Source organism: Panthera onca, chromosome A1, assembly GCF_046562875.1.
Source record: "Panthera onca isolate mPanOnc1 chromosome A1, mPanOnc1 haplotype 2, whole genome shotgun sequence".
Taxonomy (NCBI): domain Eukaryota; kingdom Metazoa; phylum Chordata; class Mammalia; order Carnivora; family Felidae; genus Panthera; species Panthera onca.
In genome coordinates this window covers 48,973,360-48,992,889 of record NC_138339.1, presented here as the reverse complement: position 1 = coordinate 48,992,889, position 19,530 = coordinate 48,973,360, and the positions used below count along the sequence as shown (strand labels likewise).

At 46.7% G+C, this 19,530-nt stretch overlaps 1 protein-coding gene and 1 non-coding gene across 9 annotated transcripts in view; both read right to left on the bottom strand.

Annotated features, from left to right (window-relative positions):
• The window catches only part of CYFIP2 (cytoplasmic FMR1 interacting protein 2), a 127,396-nt gene that overhangs the window by 67,045 nt on the left and 40,821 nt on the right, over positions 1–19,530 (bottom strand). For 7 of the 8 annotated variants that reach the window (XM_060634839.3, XM_060634841.3, XM_060634840.3 and 4 more), the window contains 10 exons: positions 18,378–18,469; positions 16,425–16,542; positions 13,987–14,106; positions 13,319–13,444; positions 9,521–9,687; positions 8,702–8,849; positions 6,460–6,534; positions 5,385–5,538; positions 4,266–4,422; positions 3,421–3,517 (listed from right to left, as the gene is read on the bottom strand). In XM_060634839.3, coding sequence (XP_060490822.1) covers positions 3,421–3,517; positions 4,266–4,422; positions 5,385–5,538; positions 6,460–6,534; positions 8,702–8,849; positions 9,521–9,687; positions 13,319–13,444; positions 13,987–14,106; positions 16,425–16,542; positions 18,378–18,469 — 1,254 coding nt within the window. The remainder of the gene's footprint in view (positions 1–3,420; positions 3,518–4,265; positions 4,423–5,384; positions 5,539–6,459; positions 6,535–8,701; positions 8,850–9,520; positions 9,688–13,318; positions 13,445–13,986; positions 14,107–16,424; positions 16,543–18,377; positions 18,470–19,530) is intronic. The other variant, XM_060634838.3, reaches the window with a different exon arrangement.
• LOC132682586 (U6 spliceosomal RNA) lies at positions 12,267–12,368 on the bottom strand. Its single transcript, XR_009611761.1, has one exon. It is a non-coding gene; the product is annotated as a U6 spliceosomal RNA (small nuclear RNA).

Sequence of the window (19,530 nt, the reverse complement as noted above, 5' to 3'; positions counted from 1 at the left end):
TTTTTTTTTTTTTTGCAAACTTTGCTTAAAAACCTTTGGATCTTGGGGCGCCTGGGTGGCTCAGTCGGTTGGACGTCCAACTTCGGCTCAGGTCATGATCTTGCGGTCCGTGAGTTCGAGCCCCGCATCGGGCTCTGGGCTGACAGCTCGGAGCCTGGAGCCTACTTCAGATTCTGTGTCTCCCTCTCTCTCTGCCCCTCCCCTGCTCATGCTCTGTCTCTATCTGTCTCAAAAATAAATAAATGTTAAAAAAAAAAAAAGTTAAAAAAAAAAAAACCTTTGGATCTTAATGCTTATGGGGTCATCTTGCCATTTCAGTGTCTTGTCACATAAGCGGCAGACTGTGATGCTCAGGTGAGGCGTTCATGTCAGACATGGGATCAAAACCAAACCCTCCAGTGATGGCCAGAAACAGCCACAGGTGGGACTTTACTGAGCTGGAGCTGCGGTGGGGGCAGAGCGCCATGTGACTTCAAAGGGAACAGAGCGTATTTACGTGACTTCTCATCCATTCTTTTCTCCCCAAATTCTCAGCTCCTTACAGTTAATTCTTTATCCGAAGAGCTTTCAGGTTTTATCTTACACCCCAGATGCTATTCTGAACATAAACCACAGAGTTGGGTGCAGCTCTGTCCTCATTTACAGGTAACCAAGGCCTCTGCCCCAGACTTTGCACTTCAAAGGTCTCCAGGGGATGTTCCAACAGCTGAAGAACCTACAGGGTCAAGGTGTCCCCCACTCATACCCTATGCTCCCCTTCTAGAACCAGCCTTGAGTACCTTTGCTCCCAAAGCCCAAGCCCCTTTCAGGCCTGTTTGATGTTTTCTCTGGTATCATCCCTGAGGGTGGACCGCACCTCGGGTGTGTGCACCCCTAGGGCCGTGGGTTAGCCAAGAGGGCTGCAGTTTGAGGGCAGCGATGGCAGACAAAGCTTGGATATCCGTACACATGCACATAAGGCCCTGTATAGGACAGAACAGAGCTTGGGGATGGGAACAGAAGGGTGGCAGGCTACAAGCTGGGGTCTCAATTTGTACTTTGGCCCTAGGCCCTCAAATGTTACCCAGGGCCTGGCTGTGTGCTGTTTTTTTACATTTATTTGAAAAATCTCTGGGGCGCCTGGGTGGCTCAGTCAGTTAAGCATCCGACTCTTGATTTCTGCTCAGGTCACTACCTCATGGTTCATGGGATTGAACCCTGCGTCTGCCTCTGTGCTGACAGTGTAGAGCCTGCTTTGGATTCTCTCTCTCCCTCTTTCTCTGCCCCTCCTCTGCTCGTGAGTGCATGCTCTAAATAAATAAATAAATAAATAAATATTAAAAAAAACCTCACTTGGCCACATGACACTCTAGGTTTGTTCTGTTTTCAACCTGTTGGAGAACACTAGTATATAAGATCTGTCAGAAGATGGAGTTGTCAAAGCCAAGGTACAACCAGTTAACTTGTCTCCAGGAATCTTTCTTCCCAAGTTCGTACTCAGGAGAACAGATCTGTGTTGGGGTCCATTAAGGTTTTCAACTCCCATAGACATCGAAGGGTTGAGAAAGCAAGAAGCATCTCTACTAGATTTTCTCTGAAATACGTAAACTTTCAAACTAAGTTAGTGGTGATGCTAATCCTAAAACAGTCATGTCCTTCCTTTATAAAGAAGAATGTCTTATGTTTCTATGACATTTTTCCCTAGTTGGCCCATTCTGTGTTTATACAGCCCCATGCAGTTAAGCACAGCGCAGACTATCATTCCCATTTCCAGAAGGCAAAACTACATTTCAGTAACCATCACTGCCATTGCCCTCAGGCTCCTGGTCCTTGCACGGGGCAGGACTGTACCTCCTCGCTGCTCTTTGAAAAGGAGGTGCAGTCATGTGACTTGCTTTGACCAATGACGTGTCACTTCCTGGTGGAAGCTTTGAGTACCAGTAACACTTCCCCCTGGCATGGCAATTAGTGAATGTTCCAGGTGGGTCCCAGCTTGAAGACCACATGGAGCAGAGCCCCCAATCAATCCATAATGGAGAAATAAACCTTTGGTTTCAAGGTACTAAGAATTTGTGATTATTTGTTACTGGAGCATAACCTAGCTTATCCTGACCAGTACAGAAATAAAGCTATCGAATGACTCTCTAATAAACAGCTTTAATGGTTGAGAGGATGGTTACTTCAGTCCTACTAGTACTAGAAAGTGACTCTGTAAGCTGTGTGACCTTGATGTAATAACTGACCACTGTAAGTCTAAGATTTATTATTTGTAAAATAGATAGTAGCACACACTTCTTTAAACTGCTACAAAGTTTATTTGATAAGTCTCTCTCTACAGTGCTTATCCCTGCCCTTGGCAAAAGGCAGATATATAATAATTGATAGGTGGTATTGCTGTTGTTATTATTATTAGCCAAATAACCCAACCAGACCAGACCCAACAGAAAATTGATTTTACCCATGCATTACTATCATCTGCCATCCCTTAATATATTTGAAAAAGAAAGACCATCATCCTGGTCTGGGTCCTTTTCGATGGTCATGATGTTTGTAAAGATCAATCTCCATACGGTGAATGAGATTATAATAGTGTTGCATAGTGACAAACGGTAGCTACGCTTGTGGTAAACATAACATACATGTCAAGTTTTAGAATCACTGTGTTGTACACCTGAAACTAATGTCACATTGGGTGTCAACTGTCCTGCAATTTAAAAAAAAAAAGTCATGGGGCACCTGGGTGGCTCAGTCGGTTGAGCGGCCGACTTTGGCTCAGGTCACCATCTCACTGTCTGTGAGTTTGAGCCCCGCGTCGGGCTCTGTGCTGACTGCTCAGATCCTGGAGCCTGTTTCAGATTCTGTGTCTCCCTCTCTCTGACCCTCCCCCGTTCATGCTCTGTCTCTCTCTGTCTCAAAAAAAAAAAATAAATGTTAAAAAAAAAATTAAAAAAAAAAGTCATAAAAAGAGATCACTCTCCAGAACAAGTCATTGATCCCCTACTGCTATGGTCTGAAAGCGTATGCTCCCCCCAAATTCTTATGTTGTGACCCTAACCCCCAGAGGTGATGGTATTAGGAATCACCTCACTTTGGGAGGTGATTAGGTCATGAGGGTGGAGCCCTCAGAAATGGGATTAGTGCTCTTATAAAAGAGACCCCACAGAGCTTGCTCACCCTTTCCACTAGCAAGGATACCACGAGAAGTCTGTGACCCAGGAGGGCGCCCCCACTGGGTGGTACTGGACCCCTGATCTGGACTTCCTGCCTCCACAACAGTGAGAAATACATGTCTGTTGTTGATAAGCCACTCAGTCTGTGGTATTTTGGTACAGAAGCCTGAACAGATGAAGACAGCCCACTTTGTGCCAACAGCTCCAGATTTAAAAAGTCCAGACGCTTGGAATAAGATTATAGGAACGAAAGGGGAAGCACGTCACTTGCCTCAGCTTCAATCTCATCATACAGGAACTGCTTTTTAAACTTGGTCAGAGCATAGTAGGCGCTGTCATTGTACAGGTCCAAAGGATAGAGGACGTACCTGAGGGAGAAGAACAGAGGCCAGCAGCTTACTAATCTCTCTCAAGGCAGTCTGACTGATGCGGCTTGGGACATCTGAAGGGTTGGGTGAAAAGATGAACAGGCTCTGGGTTAGAAGAGAGCCTTCCAGGGGCGCCTGGGTGGCGCAGTCGGTTAAGCGTCCGACTTCAGCCAGGTCACGATCTCGCGGTCTGTGAGTTCGAGCCCCGCGTCAGGCTCTGGGCTGATGGCTCGGAGCCTGGAGCCTGTTTCCGATTCTGTGTCTCCCTCTCTCTCTGCCCCTCCCCCGTTCATGCTCTGTCTCTCTCTGTCCCAAAAATAAATAAAGAAGAGAGCCTTCCAGCATTCTGATGTTTCCAGCCTGCTTTAGGGATGACTTACTTTACAGTCTTCCCACAGAAATCAAAACACCATGAGGTTAATAAATCCAAGGTCTGAAAAAATTAGTCTGGGACCAAAAGAAATCAAATGGTAGTTAAGGATATTGGCTTCCTGATCCCCAGAGATGACTACCTTCCAAGCATGGCTGTTTGAGACTGACAAAGCACAGGAAGGACAGCTGGGCTGGTAGAACCCTGAACCTATCTGCAAGGCTGAGTGAAATCTGGTGTCACGTGATCCTTGGCATAAGCATTCTCCCTGGTGGGGCACACTGCCTAATCTGGAAAGTTGTGGAAAGAACATAGCTCACTAGCAAACTACCATCTGAACCCGGGGAACCTCCTTGCTGACCCAATCCTGCCTCTTACTCCATCATGGAAGGTTCTTTGGTTTCCAGGATATGGTCTGTTAGAATCCAGGGCATGGACATCTCAATTGGAAACTGGATTCGCCGGCCCATGGTTAACTCCAGGAAGAATTCTCGGAACCAGAGCTGAGACAGATCACAACACTGCTGCAGGGCTTCTGAAAGCATAGCAGAAAGAGTCATGGGTTCTACACAGGAAGCACCAAAAGATCTTTCTTCTTGCCGTTTTTATTAACTTAGTTCTTATTGCTTTCATTGCTATTCTTGCCACTGTACTAGCATGCAGCAGGTACTCATAAAACATGACTTGGTCTGTAGATCCTGCTCTCTTATACCCGAAAGCCAGTCTAACATCTATTTAGAAAACACCATTTGTTAAGTTTCTCAGTAGCAGCCCTTGGGGGGAAGAGAGCAGCAATGTTTTAGAGCTTTAGATGCCCCCCCAGTTTCCATCATCCCCTGCAAAGCCGTCCTGAAAAGCCACGATCCGAGTGTGAAAAGCATGCTTGCTATACAAACACGGTGTCAAGCCAGGTCCCCAGGTGCCTACTTTTAATTGCTCCTTGCATCCTTATACATGGTAATTCTAACTTCCATATACTGAGAAGCCTTGAAGGCTCCTAGGCTGTGCTCTAATGGAGAAGCTTGGATTGTTGGTTAAGATCACTCTTCTCAGCACCAACATATGCATTACCACTCCCATGTCCCTGGATGCTGCTCTCCTTCCACCCTGCCCTGTCCCACCTGCATAGGCATCCTGCTGACAGGAGAACAGGGTTGTGGGACACAGGGTTGTGGTACAGCCTGAAAGCTGCCTTTGTTAGGAGCAACAAGATAGTCAAGTGCCTGGCCACGTCTGCAGGTACGTTGCCGGTTTTAATCCTTCTTCTAAGAACTTCATGACAAATAAACTGCAAATGTCTACCAGACAAATTTAGCTGAGTCAGAATAGCTGGACTGGCCTGGCCTTTCCAAGCCCACCAGAAAAGTTTGCATTTTCTTCTTCAGTGGCAAAATGTGTCCCTTTTGGTCAATGATCATGTTTCTTTGCGACTTTTGGTCTGAAGGCCTTAGTTGGTCTGGGACCTGGGACCCCCATCCTCTCCCCACTGCGACTCACCACTGATGTTGAGCAGGTGCGTGAAGAAGAAGGATTGTTTATGGAAGTCCTCTATGGCGAGGACGATGGGTCCATCAAGGCTGCTTCTCAGGGTCTTCTTGGAGCCACTTTTGTCTGCAATGAGTGATTCAAGCATGGTCCGCACCATGTACAGCTTGAAAGAGAAAGAAAGATGAGAAGGTCAAGGGCTGGCTCTCCACCCTGGGGTAAAGGTTTCTTTGTGCTGTATTTATATTTTTCTTTTTTTTCTGCAGATGTCTGCTCTTAAAAAGCACTGTCTTAAGGAAGCACCAGTTTAGGGTTGGAGAAGTGAATTTGGAACATATAAACCTGCAAGAGGGAGACTGCCCAGCCCGGGAGGAAGTCCTGCCTGGGGTCTGCGGCATCCCTGGGTAGGTAGACCCGGTAATACCAAGTCATTCAAGGCCCAGGTTTTTGCCTGCTCTGCTCGGCCAAGGGCATGGGCATCAGAGGAGAACTTCAGTTCACGTCACTCTGGAGTCACTCTCTGCTTTACTGGTTGGCTATGGTGGTGCCATGGGTGGAGCCGTGGACTTGGGTCTAAGGCCAGGCACTGCTACTGTCTTGCTGTGTGACCTTGGGCAGCGAAGTCCCGCTCTGGGCCTCAGTTTTCTTATCTGCTAACACGAAGGGGTTGCACCAGATGCTTTCTCAAATCAGTCCCTTTCAGCTCTAACATTTTGAGGAACTGCGAAATAGAATATGATCAGAACAAGCCTCCCACCCAACCACCTCAAGCTTCTGACCCTTAGCACTCTGAATCCATGACTGAGCGATGGCGCCCTCTGGTGGTGCCAGCTGCATTGCACAGCCTACCAAAATCCTGGGAGGAAAGCGGGTGAAGATTGGTACTTACACAGGAGGTCTACTAGACAATCAACTCCCGCTTACAGAGGGCCTTAAGTGCAAAGGGTGCAAGTGCTAATCTAGATCTTTCCACATCATATGCCTTTGAATGTTAGGGCTGGAAGGGGCCTTGAGGAGCCAGGCTAGTCCATTCCTGCTGCCTCCTGGAGAAGTATACCCCAACCAACCCAGCCAGGCGGTGTAATACCAGGGATCGGCAGCCTCTTCGGCCCTGTGTGCCACCAGTGGGGTGAAACAAAGCCCGCGGGGACCACTGGCAGGCCTAAGACATAGATAGGAGAAAGGAGGAGGGGGTGGGAGGGCAGGAGAGACAGGGAAGAGGGAGAGAGAGAAGAGAGAGAGAGAGAGAGAAAAGCAAGAGGTATTGTATACGGTGGGAAAGCCGCCGCGACTGCTATAGGGGCCACTTGCCGACCACCTCTCAGAAGCTCCAACCTCCCTCTGCCACCATGTCTGTGCTGGCTGCCTCTGGATCTCCTCTAAGACCGTACCCACCATGCCCCTGGCATTGGGCCGGGCACGCAGCCTCGGAGAGGAGGGGCACACGCCCCTGCCACAGCACTTCCCTTGGTGGTGCAAGAGCTCCCCGTGGTGGCCAGTTTACTGGACAGTCCACCCTCTGCAACCCCATTGCTGGGCAGGCCTGACCATCCCTAAGAACCGAGAAGCACTATTCTAATGATGGCCTTTGGAGTCATCAAGGAAAGGATTCATCAAGTACCATCCATATGGAATTGACTGATCTACATCAAATTCTATTTGAAAATCCACTTCATCGATAAAAGAGGGGGGACTCTTCCCACCTGCTTCTATTTATCTCATCAGATCAGTCAGCAGCCCAGCTCTGCTAGATGCCCCTGTCTCCTGTGCTCTGAAGGCCCTAACAGAGCCCCGGGGCAGGAGTCAGGAGACCTGGGTTCTCGTCCCACCTCCGCCTGTGACTCATCTTGTGACTTAGACAAGTCACTTCCCCTCTCCGGACCTCAGTTTCCCCATCTGTAAAATAGGGAGGGCACTGGGACTAGCTTGTCTCTAAGGGCTCTTCCAGCTCTGACTTCGGGAGTCTACTGAAAATGCATCTATGCCGCCTCGTATGATTTGGTGGTGCTGGGGGTTAACTCATGGTCACACTCCCCTCTCAGACCACCTACATAAATATTCCTCCTCTCTGTCCCTCCCTCCCTGCTGTGTGGCCCTCTTGCTCCTTTCCAGTTTCTCTTTGGCCTTGTCCGGGTCTCCCTCACTCATGTCCTGGGACTTATGGAAACACCCATGAGGTGTGTCCTAGGCTGGAAAGGTCTGTGGTCCTTGACATTACATAGAAGTATTTGTAGAAGCTTCCCTGGGATTTCCACAACCAGCAAGATTAGTGCAAACTGGCCCGTGGGCTGTGAAGCCAAGGAAGTTACAGTGACATGGCTGAGAACCCGTCTTGGCCCATCCTTCGTCCCCGGCCCCTGCCCAGACACAGACACACACACATAGAAGGGGAGGCGGTGGGCCTCACATGGCTCATCTCAGATGATTCAGATTCAGGGTTTCAGAGCTGAGAGAGGCTGAATGGTCATGTGAAGTGGGAGTTCCTGTAAGACCCCTGAAAGTTCAATGGACCCTTATGCTTTTTTCCAATTCCTCAAAAAGCCTACCAGGAATTGCTTATCCTTAAGTAAGTGGCAATGATTTGACCAAGATGCCCAGATTCTTTACTTTTTTTTTGTTTGTTTGTTTTGTTTTTAACAACTATATGACTACTTTGGATAAATCCCAGGTGACCTCTTGTTCAGAAGCTTTGGTTAACAACTCTGAATATCTCTGATTACTAGACTCTCTCTAAGGGGTCAAGGGCTTTTGATACTAGTGCATTTGAGGGGATAATACTTGTCAGTAACATGATCTCATTCAAAATTTTCATTTAATAGAGAAGATAATTAGAGTACAGACAGGTCAAGGTGCTTGCCTAAGATCACACAGCAAGTCAGAGGCAGAACTTATAAATTCCCAAGCTAGGATGTCACTTCAGGGGAAGGGGCCAGGGTTCACTACAGAGGGACAGGATAGATGCATATAGATTCTACTTTAAACTCCTCCTACACTTTGGAACCTAAACTTCACAGGGCTAGGAGATAGCCAGTCCTGGTATTACCTCCATTTGCCAGATTAGACAACTGAGGCACAAGGAGACTGTGTAACATGCCCGAGGTCACACAGGTATCTGGGACTAGAATCCAGGTCTCCTGAATCTTAAGCTGGTAGTCCTCCCTCCTATATTAAAACAAGATGGCAGAATAAGACTAGAACAGCTGCTGGACCCTGCCCCTCCTGCCTGAGGACCACCCAGCCCCACCACCCCACAGTCCAGCCAGGATGACCTACCATGGCCTGGCTGGCCTCTGAGTCAACAGAGCTGGCCTGTGCCCAGAGCCACTTACCTGTGTGCTGGAGGGCCCCACAGCACGCCGGGGCACCTTGATGTCAAATCCACCTTTGGGGTCCTTCTCCCCTCTCAAGCACGGGTCATTAGGCGGCTCTCGGCCCCCTTCCCAGTCACAGATGGTTTTTCGAATTGCCTGGAGGACACTGGGAAGGAAGAATGAATATTCAGAGTAGGTTTTACTGGTGGGAGGAAGCCCTGCAAGCCTGTTTCTAGAGTATGAGACGGCCCAGAAGCACTTGTCTTAGAATTCCTGTGTCTAACCACCCCAGGGTGAAGGGCTGGCTTCTCAGGCTTAAGCTACAGTCCAGAAGTCTGCACTTTAACAAGCGCCCAGGTGACTCTGAGGGCCACTGCCTAATTTTTTTTTTCTCATTACAGGGGCGTTTCACTAGTCCAGTTACATCTCTGCATGTTCAAAAGTTTAACGATAGCTTATATTTGTTGCATACTTACTCCATGCTGCTGTGTGCTTAGGTCTACACACTGATTATTTCACTCTATCAACAGCCAATGAAGTAAGTTATCGTCTACATTTTACAAACAAGGAAAATTGAGGTTCAGAGAAAGTAGGTTATTTGACTGAGTGCACACAGCTAATGGTGGATATGGGCTACAAACCCAGAGACTGAGGCTTCATTTCAAACGTCCAACTCCTAAGAAGGCCTCCTAGAATTTGCTGGAACTTGCTAGTAAGCTCTGTGTGTGTTCAGAGGCTGCTCTGGAAGCTGACTGAGACAGGAACATCCTCTGTGGTCTACACCTAGCACCCCCTGATTTTAGATGTGCTCTTGAAAAGGGCCATCTGAAGACCCACCTGATAAGGACATTCTTCTTCTTCCGCACCGCCTGCCTCAGGGGCTCACGCAGTGTCACCTGGGCAAAGTCTTGCAGGGCCGCGTAGATGGTGTTCCTGATGGCCTGGTTGAAGACGCTCTCCATCCTGCCCATGAGTACCTGCAGGCCTTTGATCATGGCAATCACCTGGCCAGGCACAGATCAAGATCAGGCTCACTGTGCTTCAGCTCACTTATCTGTCCAGTACCCTTCACCACATTGCAGGGAGGGTCCGGAAGCAAGGGGCTAGTGCTACTCAAAGTGCCCGTTCACAACTAGGTCAGAAACGTGTGCTGCATGGGAAATCAGTGCTCTGCTTTCTTCATCAACAAAGTCCTGCTACACAGCAAAGATGTCAGCTAAATGGAACAGTGTGCTTCACGATGTAGCTGATTTTCATTCTGGCACCAGGTCCTTATCTTCCTGCTGACTGGTGACAAATGGCAGCTTATTCACAGACCACATTTTGTGGACCACTCTGACTTCTAGAGGCCCCTCTACATACCATGCAGCCACAGACTGTGTCAAGTAGAACTCTTCTGACCATAAAATTTTCTATAGAATTTTTACAATCTTTGCTTTCGAAAGAACTTGGCCGGTTGCTGTGGAGTCCATAGGACTTCCTCCAGGACACAATATCTCTGTAGAAGTCTCAGGTGAGGGAAAGCCTCTGCCCTTCTATTTACCTCCTCCCTAGACCTTTAACTCACTTATCTATCTGCAGGGGTGGGGGCGGGTTTTGTGATGAGTGTATGCTGGCCTGCCTTGGAGATCTCTTCTGAGATCTGTCTGCCTGTGTTCCTGTCTTCTCCTGGCAATAACCATTCCCTCCCCATCCCAAGGAAGAGACGCATGTATTTCTATAGTTGCTCTGTCTGTTTCCCAGTGGGTAAGTTAAATGGCACGGAGGAGGAACAAGAAGTCTCGGGTGGCATTGGTTGGAAGTCACATCCCTAGTCCAGCTTCCCCAGCAACAAACCTGATCTTTTGGCCCCTATCAGCCACAAGTGCTAATACCTAGATTGAGGGGAGGGGAGGGGATAGCACATGCCAAATCAGCCTCTTACCAACCACTGCACTTATCACACCTGTGATGAGTCTAACACTCATGATGTGTTAGACCTCCTCCCTCTGCACCAGGCTGTAAGTGCTGCAGGAACAGGGCCCAGCAGTGCTGTCCACACCCTGTGCCCACTGCCTGGGCCTGAGGTGGGCTGTCAGAAAAGTTTTGTTGAAAAGGAGTGAATAAAGTAATGAATGAGCTAAGAAGCTAAGATCTTTTTCCTTCCTCTAAACCTCAAAGGAATAAATAGAACATCTGAGGTTAGGGGAAATGGTGAGAACAAAGTTTAGGAGGTGAGGATTTTCATTAGAATCAATACGTATGATGGTTTTGCTGGAAAGAAGCTTTGGTGTAGAGAAACAATGGGACTGAAATCTTAAAGGAACATGATGCCATAAAAAAATCTGGGCTCTCGGCTAGAGATGTAATTAGGATTAAAATAGTGAGGCAAAAGAAGGGATAGAGAGTAAAGATATTTCAGAATAATTCCAAACACAGACGAGTGTGCAGATCTTTTAGACTTAAGAGAAAATATTTGCAACTTCGGGCTAGGCAGAGATTTCTTAGCTAGAACACAAAAATCACAAACCATAACATAATTGATAAGTTACACTTTATCAAAATGTAAAAAGAGGTGCTCTTCAAAAGGTATCCCTAAAACAGTGAAAAGGCAAAGTCCGCGATGAGAAAAAATATTTACAACATATATAAGACTAGGGACTTGTAGTCCCAAACATATAAAGAATTCCCACAATTCAAGAAGAAGACAGAAACCCAGTTTAAAAAATGGGCAAAAAATTTCAGAAGACAACATTTCACAAAGGAGGATATAAGAATGGCCAATAAACACGTGAAAAGATGCTCGTTATCATCAGTCTTCAGGGAAATACAAACTAAAACCCCAATGAGATTTCACTAACCAGCCATTAGAATGACTAAAATAAATCAAATTGACAACATCAAGGACTGTGAGGGTGTGGAGTATCAGAACTCTCACGTACTGTTGGTGGCGATATGGAATGGCACTTCCACTTTGGAAAACCGTGTGGCAATTCCTTAAAACGTTAAGCATAAACCTACAATACGGCCATTCCAAGAGAAATAAAAACCTATATCTACACACCTTATACTCAAATCTTTTTTTTTTTTTAAGTTTATTCATTTTTGAGAGAGAGAGCATGAGCAGGGGAGGGGCAGAGAGGGAGAGGGAGACACGGAATCTGAAGCAAGCTCAGGCTGTGCTGAGCTGTCAGCACAGAGCCCGACGCGGGGCTCGAACTCACGGACCGCGAGATCATGACCTGAGTCGAAGTCGGACGCTCAACCGACTGAGTTACCCAGGTGCCCCTATATTCAAATCTTTAAAGCAACTTTTTTCATATTGGCCAAAAGGCTGGAAATGGCCCAACGTTTATCAACAGTTGAACGGGCAAACAAATCCTAGTATAACCACACAATGGAATAACACTCAATAATAAAAAGGAACAATCTACTACTGATACACAACACGATGTGGATAAAACTCAAAATTATGATGGTGAGTAACAGACCCAAACACAAAAAATTACAAACTATGAAAAATGATAGAAAATACAAATCTGTGGTGACAAAAAAAAAGTGACTGGGCACAAGGATGGCGGGAGGATAGACTGCAAATGGCACCAAGTCTTTAAGGGGAGAATTTGTGTGTTGTGCTTGTGCAGGGGCCATGCTAACCTTCTCTGTACTGTTCTAATTCTAGTACGGGTGCTGTCGAAGCCAGGACAGAAATGTTCTGTATCTTATCTTTGTGGTTCAGAGGTGTGTATACAACTGTCAAAAGTCTTTGAGTTATATACTTTAAATAGATCCAGTTTACTGCATATAAATTATGCCTCAATAAAGATGATAAAAAGAGCTATGATGTCCTCATGAAGGTACTGTATACTCTGACACAAGAACAGGGACGTTTATAAAAGGAACATACAGAGAACAAGATGGAGCTTTCGGACATTAAAAATGTAACAGGCATGATAAAAAATACACAGGACAAAGCTGATCTTAAGGAAATAGCCCACAAAGCAGAACAAAAATAGATGATGTACAGTAAGAAAGAAAAGATAAAATCAGACACTAAATCCTGGGGGTCCAACATCTGCCATTTCATTGTATCTCAGTTTCTACCTATAGTTCTTTGATCACTCATCAGTCTGGGCATTTTTCTTATCTCTTTTGGCCACTTGTCCCTGTCTCTTCTGTTGGCTTCCTTTAGCCCATTTTTCTAGTGGAGTGAATGCCTTCCTTTGGATCGTTAGGAACAGAAAAAGTTCCTTCTTTTTTCATTTATTTTATTTTATTTTATTTTTTACTTGAGAGAGAGAGAGAGCATGAGCAGGGGAAAGGGGCAAAGGGAGAGACAGAGAATCTCTCAAGCAGGCTCCAGTCTCAGCATAGAGCTTGTCGCGGGGCTCAATCTTATGACCCTGAGATCATGACCTGAGCCAAAATCAAGAGTCAAATGCTCAACCGACTGAGCCACCCAAGTTCCTGGAGAATGAGTTTCTAATCATTTTTGAATGGTAGCTTATGCCAGGGATGGATTCGGGCAGGAGGAGGGGGTCAGGGAAGCAAATGCACACAAGGAGGCTGCCATGGCTACCAGGGTCGACACCAAGCAGCAGCCTTGCGGGGGGTGGGGAGGGCCGAGGGCGGGATGCGTGCGGAGTCAGCACCCACCTCGACAAAGGCAAACTTCTCCTCGCTGGTGTAGTTGTAGCGCGTGGCTCTCTCGTACTCCTCTGCTGTGCCTGGGCAGTCCTTGTTGCAGAACTTGTCTGTGGGGTGAACCAGCTTCCAAGAGTACTGGTGGGGAGAGGAAAAACCCAAATGTCCATCAGCAGGTGAATGGAAAAGTCAGACGTGGTGTGAGCATGCAGAGGGGAATGTAATTCAGTCATAAGAGGAATGAAGTTCTGACTCATGCTATAACATGGGTCGTGGTTCTTGAAGATGTGAAGTAAGAGAAGCCAGACACAAATAACCACAGAGTATATGATTCTACTTATGGGAAGCATCCAGAATAGCGAAATCTACAGAAACAGAAGACAGATTGCTTGGGGCTGTGTGGATAAGGAATGGGGGAGGGGATTGCACAGGGTTTCTTTTGGAACTGATAAAAATGTTCTGAAAATGACTATGGCTGCACATTTCTGTGAATATACTAAAAACCAATGAATTTTACATTTTAAGTGAGTGAACTGTATTGTATGCAAATTCCATTTCAGTAAGGCTGTTAAAAAAAAGAGTGCTCAGGGAGAGGCAGAGGCAGCCAGGAGTCCATGCGAACAGAGGTCAGTCTGCAGGGGACAGGGGAGGGCAAGCTGTCTGCCCTCAGGGACACCTACCACCTCCATGACGTGGGCGCTCCACTTGGATAAAAGCTGCAGGCCCCGCAAGGCCAGGTCGAAGAGCTCACGGTATTCCTCGTCTGACTTCTGGCTGTCCAGCCCGGAGCCTGTCACCACCTGGGGAACACGGGCCGTCACCCTCACCATGTATGTGCTGGCACTTTTATACATGATTTCACTGATTCCCCCAAGAATAACACAAGGGAGGTGCTATTATTATACCCCCTTCATTTTCAGACAAGTTCTTTGTTGAAGGCCATGTGGCTTGTAAATGGTTGAGGCTTTAACCTCAGGTTGTGTGATGACAGAGTCACCACATAGCAACTCAGGGACACGTACCTGCAAGGAGATCTTAACCATATATATGAAGCAACAACTTTGCAGGAAGCAATTTTACCCTGAACACATGAGAATTTCTCGGACTTTCTATCCTATTTCACACAAAAATGCTAATCATAAACCACTAAATTAATTTCACAACTCATTAGACATGACTCGCCAATTGAAAAGCACTGAAGACAAACATCTATTTGAGTGTGACATATTCCATAGTGACACATGGATGTATGCCCATGTATATGCATAGATATACGTGGATACAGGTATCTATGTTCATATACATATATACATAGCCAGTCCTCATTATTTGTGGATTCTGTGTTTGTGTTTGCCTACTTACTAAAATTTATTTGTAATCTCCAAGTCAATACTTGCAGTACCTTTAACGGTCATTTGCAGATATGTGCCCAGTGGTGAAAAATCGGAAAGTCGTGTTCCCAGCTGAGGTCAAAAATGGCCACTCTCTGCCTTCTTATTTCAGTAATCATACCATATACAAGTGTCCTTCTCATGGTTTATTTAAGGCCATGTTTTCCACATTTTTGCATTTCTGCTGATGATTTCACTATTAAAAATGCCTCCAAATTTAATGCTAATGTTCTGCCTAGTGATTCTAACTGTAAGAAGGCTATGATGTGCTTTATGGAAAAAACACATGTTTTAGATAAGTTTTGTTGGGACATGAGTTATAGTGCTGTTGGATATGAGTTACTGTTAATGAATCAACAATATATATTAATTACATAAGGTGTCTTTAAATAGACACATATTGAAAACAAGGTTATACATGTTGATCAGTCTATGAAAATGTGGTGACCAGAGTTTCACAGGAACTTAACTCTGTACTTTGTCTAGGAGCAATGCTTCATTCAGTATTTTGCGGATCCAGTGTTTGTGCCCACTTTACAGAATATAACTACTGTGAATGACAACAATTGTCGGTATATACACATGTATAAAACATAGCTTAAAAAATAACTTGAAGCCAGATTCACTCTTAGATCACACCAAAACTTGACAAGGATGAAGGAGGCCCCAGGACTGAAATTATTCCCAGAGCTTAAGTTCAGATGATTGGCACATATGGTTAAGAAAGCCAAAGATTTGGGCTTGACCTTGGTCCCTGTCTTCCTGGAGCCCTCAGAAGAATATGGGCCAGCTGTCTAATGATCACATTGTGGGCACTTGTCTGGCTGCCCTCATTTCAAATATGTTGTCCTCTGATCAAAGACATTTTCAGGGTTTGGGTTTGGAAAGCATGTGCACTTTGGCTGCCAACCACATGATGGAACCAGTGAGCAAATGTGGGATAGTGCAGAGTCATCCAGGTTCAAATCAGAAGACCTGTGTTTCTCAAACCAACATATAAGTCTATTATAAGGGTATATATAGGAAGAGTCCAGGAGAATATATAAACCCCAATATTAACCATAGTTGGTTATGGTTGGTAGAATTTTACGTGATGGATTTTTCCTCTTTTGCATATCTGTATTTTTTCTGAGGTATGTGCATTGACTGTATTTCCATATTTAAAAAAAAAGAAAAGAAAATTTAACACCAGTGAACATGTAATTGGTGGGATTATAAGAGATTTTTATACTCTTCTTCTGTCCTTAATTGCATTTTCTGGTGTTACAATGATAATTTATTATTGTATAGTTTAAAAATATTTAGATAGAGCTTTGAGCATGAGTGTTCTCTTGCCATCCAGGGGGGAGATGGTTTGGATCATGTGCAGATGAACCATTACTGGGCCACTGTTATCTGCTGGGCATGATGTGTTTTCCATGCAATATACTGTTTAATCCTCTCAACGAACCTTCCCAGATACCACAACCCCCATTTTACAGATGAGGAAACTGAGGCATAGAGATTGTGCATAACTTGCTAAGGTCAGTAGCAGAACCAGAACCAAGTCCAGTTCTACCTGGCTCTAAACTCCATGTTCTTGGCCACTGTGCCCTTTTGCCTCCGAAATGTATCCCCTCACCCCTGCTCTCCATCATCCCTGTGATCACTCCCTTCCTGGCTGGTCCTTACTCCTTCACACCCTGAGCCCCCACAGGCCTCCATCCCAGCAGCCAGAGTGAGCTCACCTCACTGTTGCTGTAGCGAGCAAGTTCGGAGATGAAGCGGATGTGGTCATCCCGGATCTGAACCATCTGCTCGCAGATGTTGTACTGGGGGCTGATGCTGCTCTGGGTACATGTCCACCTGGGCAGAAAATCACAGGGTTGGAGCAGGTTCTGGCCTTAGGTGCCTCAGTGGGACAGGCTCCTTCCACTGACTGGTTACACCTGGTGTTCAGCCAAATGTGTCTGGCCTCCCTGGGTGGACCCAAAAGGCCTCCCAGCCACCAGCAAGAGAGCCTGCCACAGGCTGAGTGGAATAGTCTTCTTCCTCCTCTAAGACCCAATCACAGGCTTTTCCAGATACCTGGTGTCCATGGTACTTACCAGTTATATGAGTGAGAAGCCTCTCTAGGGTTACATAGAACTGGAAACTGAGCAAAGAAAAGGCAAGGTGGGGGGTGTCCCCAAACCTGCCTACTGACTGTCAGCACTGACATCTTGGGGTTGAAGCTGTGTGGAAGGGCCACTGGGGGTGGGCCTGGGGAAACCTAAAGGGACTGCCTTCTTTTTCGGCAGTGACCTGGCAACACGGAAGGACTCCACGAAAGGGACAACATGATCACTCTGAGAGGGGTATTGCTGACATGCTCTGCCCCTCCCCCTCACTCCCCTCTCTCTCTCTCTCTCTCTCTCTCCCCCCCTCTTCTTGTTCTCCTTGCCTCTCTTCTTTCTCCTCAACTCTTTGGAAAGATACCATTGGGAAAACCATCCTAAAATGGAGAGGAAACCAATGAATGGAAGTCTTCACTCTCCTTCTCCAAGAGAAAAAAGACAGTCCCCTCCACCCTGTTCTGTCATCTGGTGCTGGGTGACCCAGGAGGCAGACTAAGCACAGGCACCAAATGAGGCAGATAAACATTTTGGGGAAAAATGTAATATCTCAAAAGGATCTCTGAAGTGGCCCTGATAAGAATACTTGGACTGGTGACAGATTTCCCCACATTTACACTTCGACATGACTCATATTTTGGGTTATTTGTACAGGGATGGGGACAAGACCTCTCAAACCTCCGACACCCCACTGTGGCCACATCACCACTCCCGGCCAACTTCAGGTGGTCGAGAATCCATGTAGGAAACATGAGGAAATGAGTGCAGCCTTCTCAATTCCATGATTTTCCTAGAAAACCTCCTCACATACTAGCAGCCAGCAGGTTATGAAGAGACTAACCGGCTTCCTTGATGAGACTCCTTCACAGTGGCTCAAGGCTGGTGGGGTTCAGGGATACTCCATTTATATATTTTCAGACACAAGCCCTCACTTTTGACTAAAGGACAGTCAGCTCCTCTCTGTATGAATGGTCATATTCATTCAGCTTTGCGAAAGATGCAGACAGAAGAAACCTTCTTAACAGCCCCAGAGTGGCCAAGGCTGTAGCTGGATGTCCCCCACCTTCCAGGAGTCATTGACACCCCAGATCCCAGCACAGGTTACCTAGAATGGTGGTTTATAAAACAATCTAAGGTGAGGCTGTCAACCCATTTCGTAGGGGGAACTATCCAAACCATATACTCAATGACATACTTACTGCATGAACTCAAATCTGAGGAGAGAACCAAGGTGATGAAAAAGACCACCATCTTGCTCCACCCGACCACTGAGGGCCAGCCAGTACCCCCTTCTCAAGGGAAGGAAGGCTCCTGCTTTCCCACTCTGAGAGGCACGGGTCACGGCTGGGACAGAGAAGGGGCGTGGCTGTGCTCTGAGCACTTTTGAACCCTGGCAGCAAAGGTCAGATACAAAAGGGCTCAGAGCACCCTCCGCTGTTCCCTTCCGGCCGGCCGGGTGCCAGTGTTCCGATGGAATCCACCTGCCCAGGGCTCTGGGGAGGGAGGAGGGGCTGAAGTGGCCCCTCGGCCCCCTGCCCGGGCTGGGCGTCCTCGCGGGAGCCAAGAGACATTATGGCAGGCACTCACTTGGACTTGTTCTCTTCATAGTGAGCACTGGTCTTAATGTATCTGGCCAGCTCTATCTGCATGTCGCCGAAAAGGGGCACCACCTGCAGCTGCTGCAAAGGAAGCAAACACAAGGCGTGAGATGCTGAGGGCAGAGCCGGGTGGCCGCCCTCCACAGGGGAAAGCAGGCTTCCGTGCACCTCTGGGCTGACCCCTAGTTTCTGCTTCTGAGAATGCTACTGTGTAACCTCAGAACCAGAAAGAGTCCCAGACAGCGTTCAAGTCCTCCCCTGCCTCCAACCAACCTGTGTTCCAGCAAGTGTGCCCAGAGAAGCAAAGTGATTTGTCCAAGGTCACACAGCAAGAAGAATGGACAAAGGATGAGGACCGGAAGGCCTGCCTCCCAGGGCAGGGTTCGTTCTGCTCTAATTTCTCTGGGTTAGTGGTTAGTGGATTCTTGCTGCTGTAAACTCTGGGCCAGGAGTGGATACCCGATGCCACTGGCTAGGTGTGGCCTTCCTGAGAAACTCTACAATGTGAAGCAACTGAAACCATAACACCGAACACTAAAGGGCAGACAAGTCCTAACTAGAGACCAAGACAAATGGAGAGGAGGCTGGTATTTACTGTTAGCTTCTATGCAGTCAAGCACTTCAAGACCAGATCTTTAGGACAGTGGTAGATACGTGTCATGCTGCATTTGTCAAAACACACAGAATGTACAACCGCATGAATGATTCGTAATGTAAACTAAGGACTTTGGTGATAATGATGTGTCAGGGTACGTTCATTGACTGTAAAAGTATGTATCTTTGGTGGGGATTGTGATACTGGGAGGCTGTACATGGCGGGGGTCAGGGGGTAAACAGGAAAACTCTGCACTTTCTGCTCAATCTTGCTGTGAGCCCAAATTGCTCTAAAACCTAGTCAATTAAACAAAACAACAACAACAACAAAACAGTATCTCAATCCACACAAATACTTTGTGAGGTCAGTACTATTATCATTCCCAGGTCACAGACAACAAAACTGAGGTTTAGACAGCTGAAGTGATTTTCACACAAAGTCAAACCAACTTGAAGTCAAGGAGCCAAGATTATAATCCAGGGCTGTGACTCACCTAAGTAATTCCCACCAAATCCCAAGGGGAACCCTAGAAAGTAGATACCCTGGG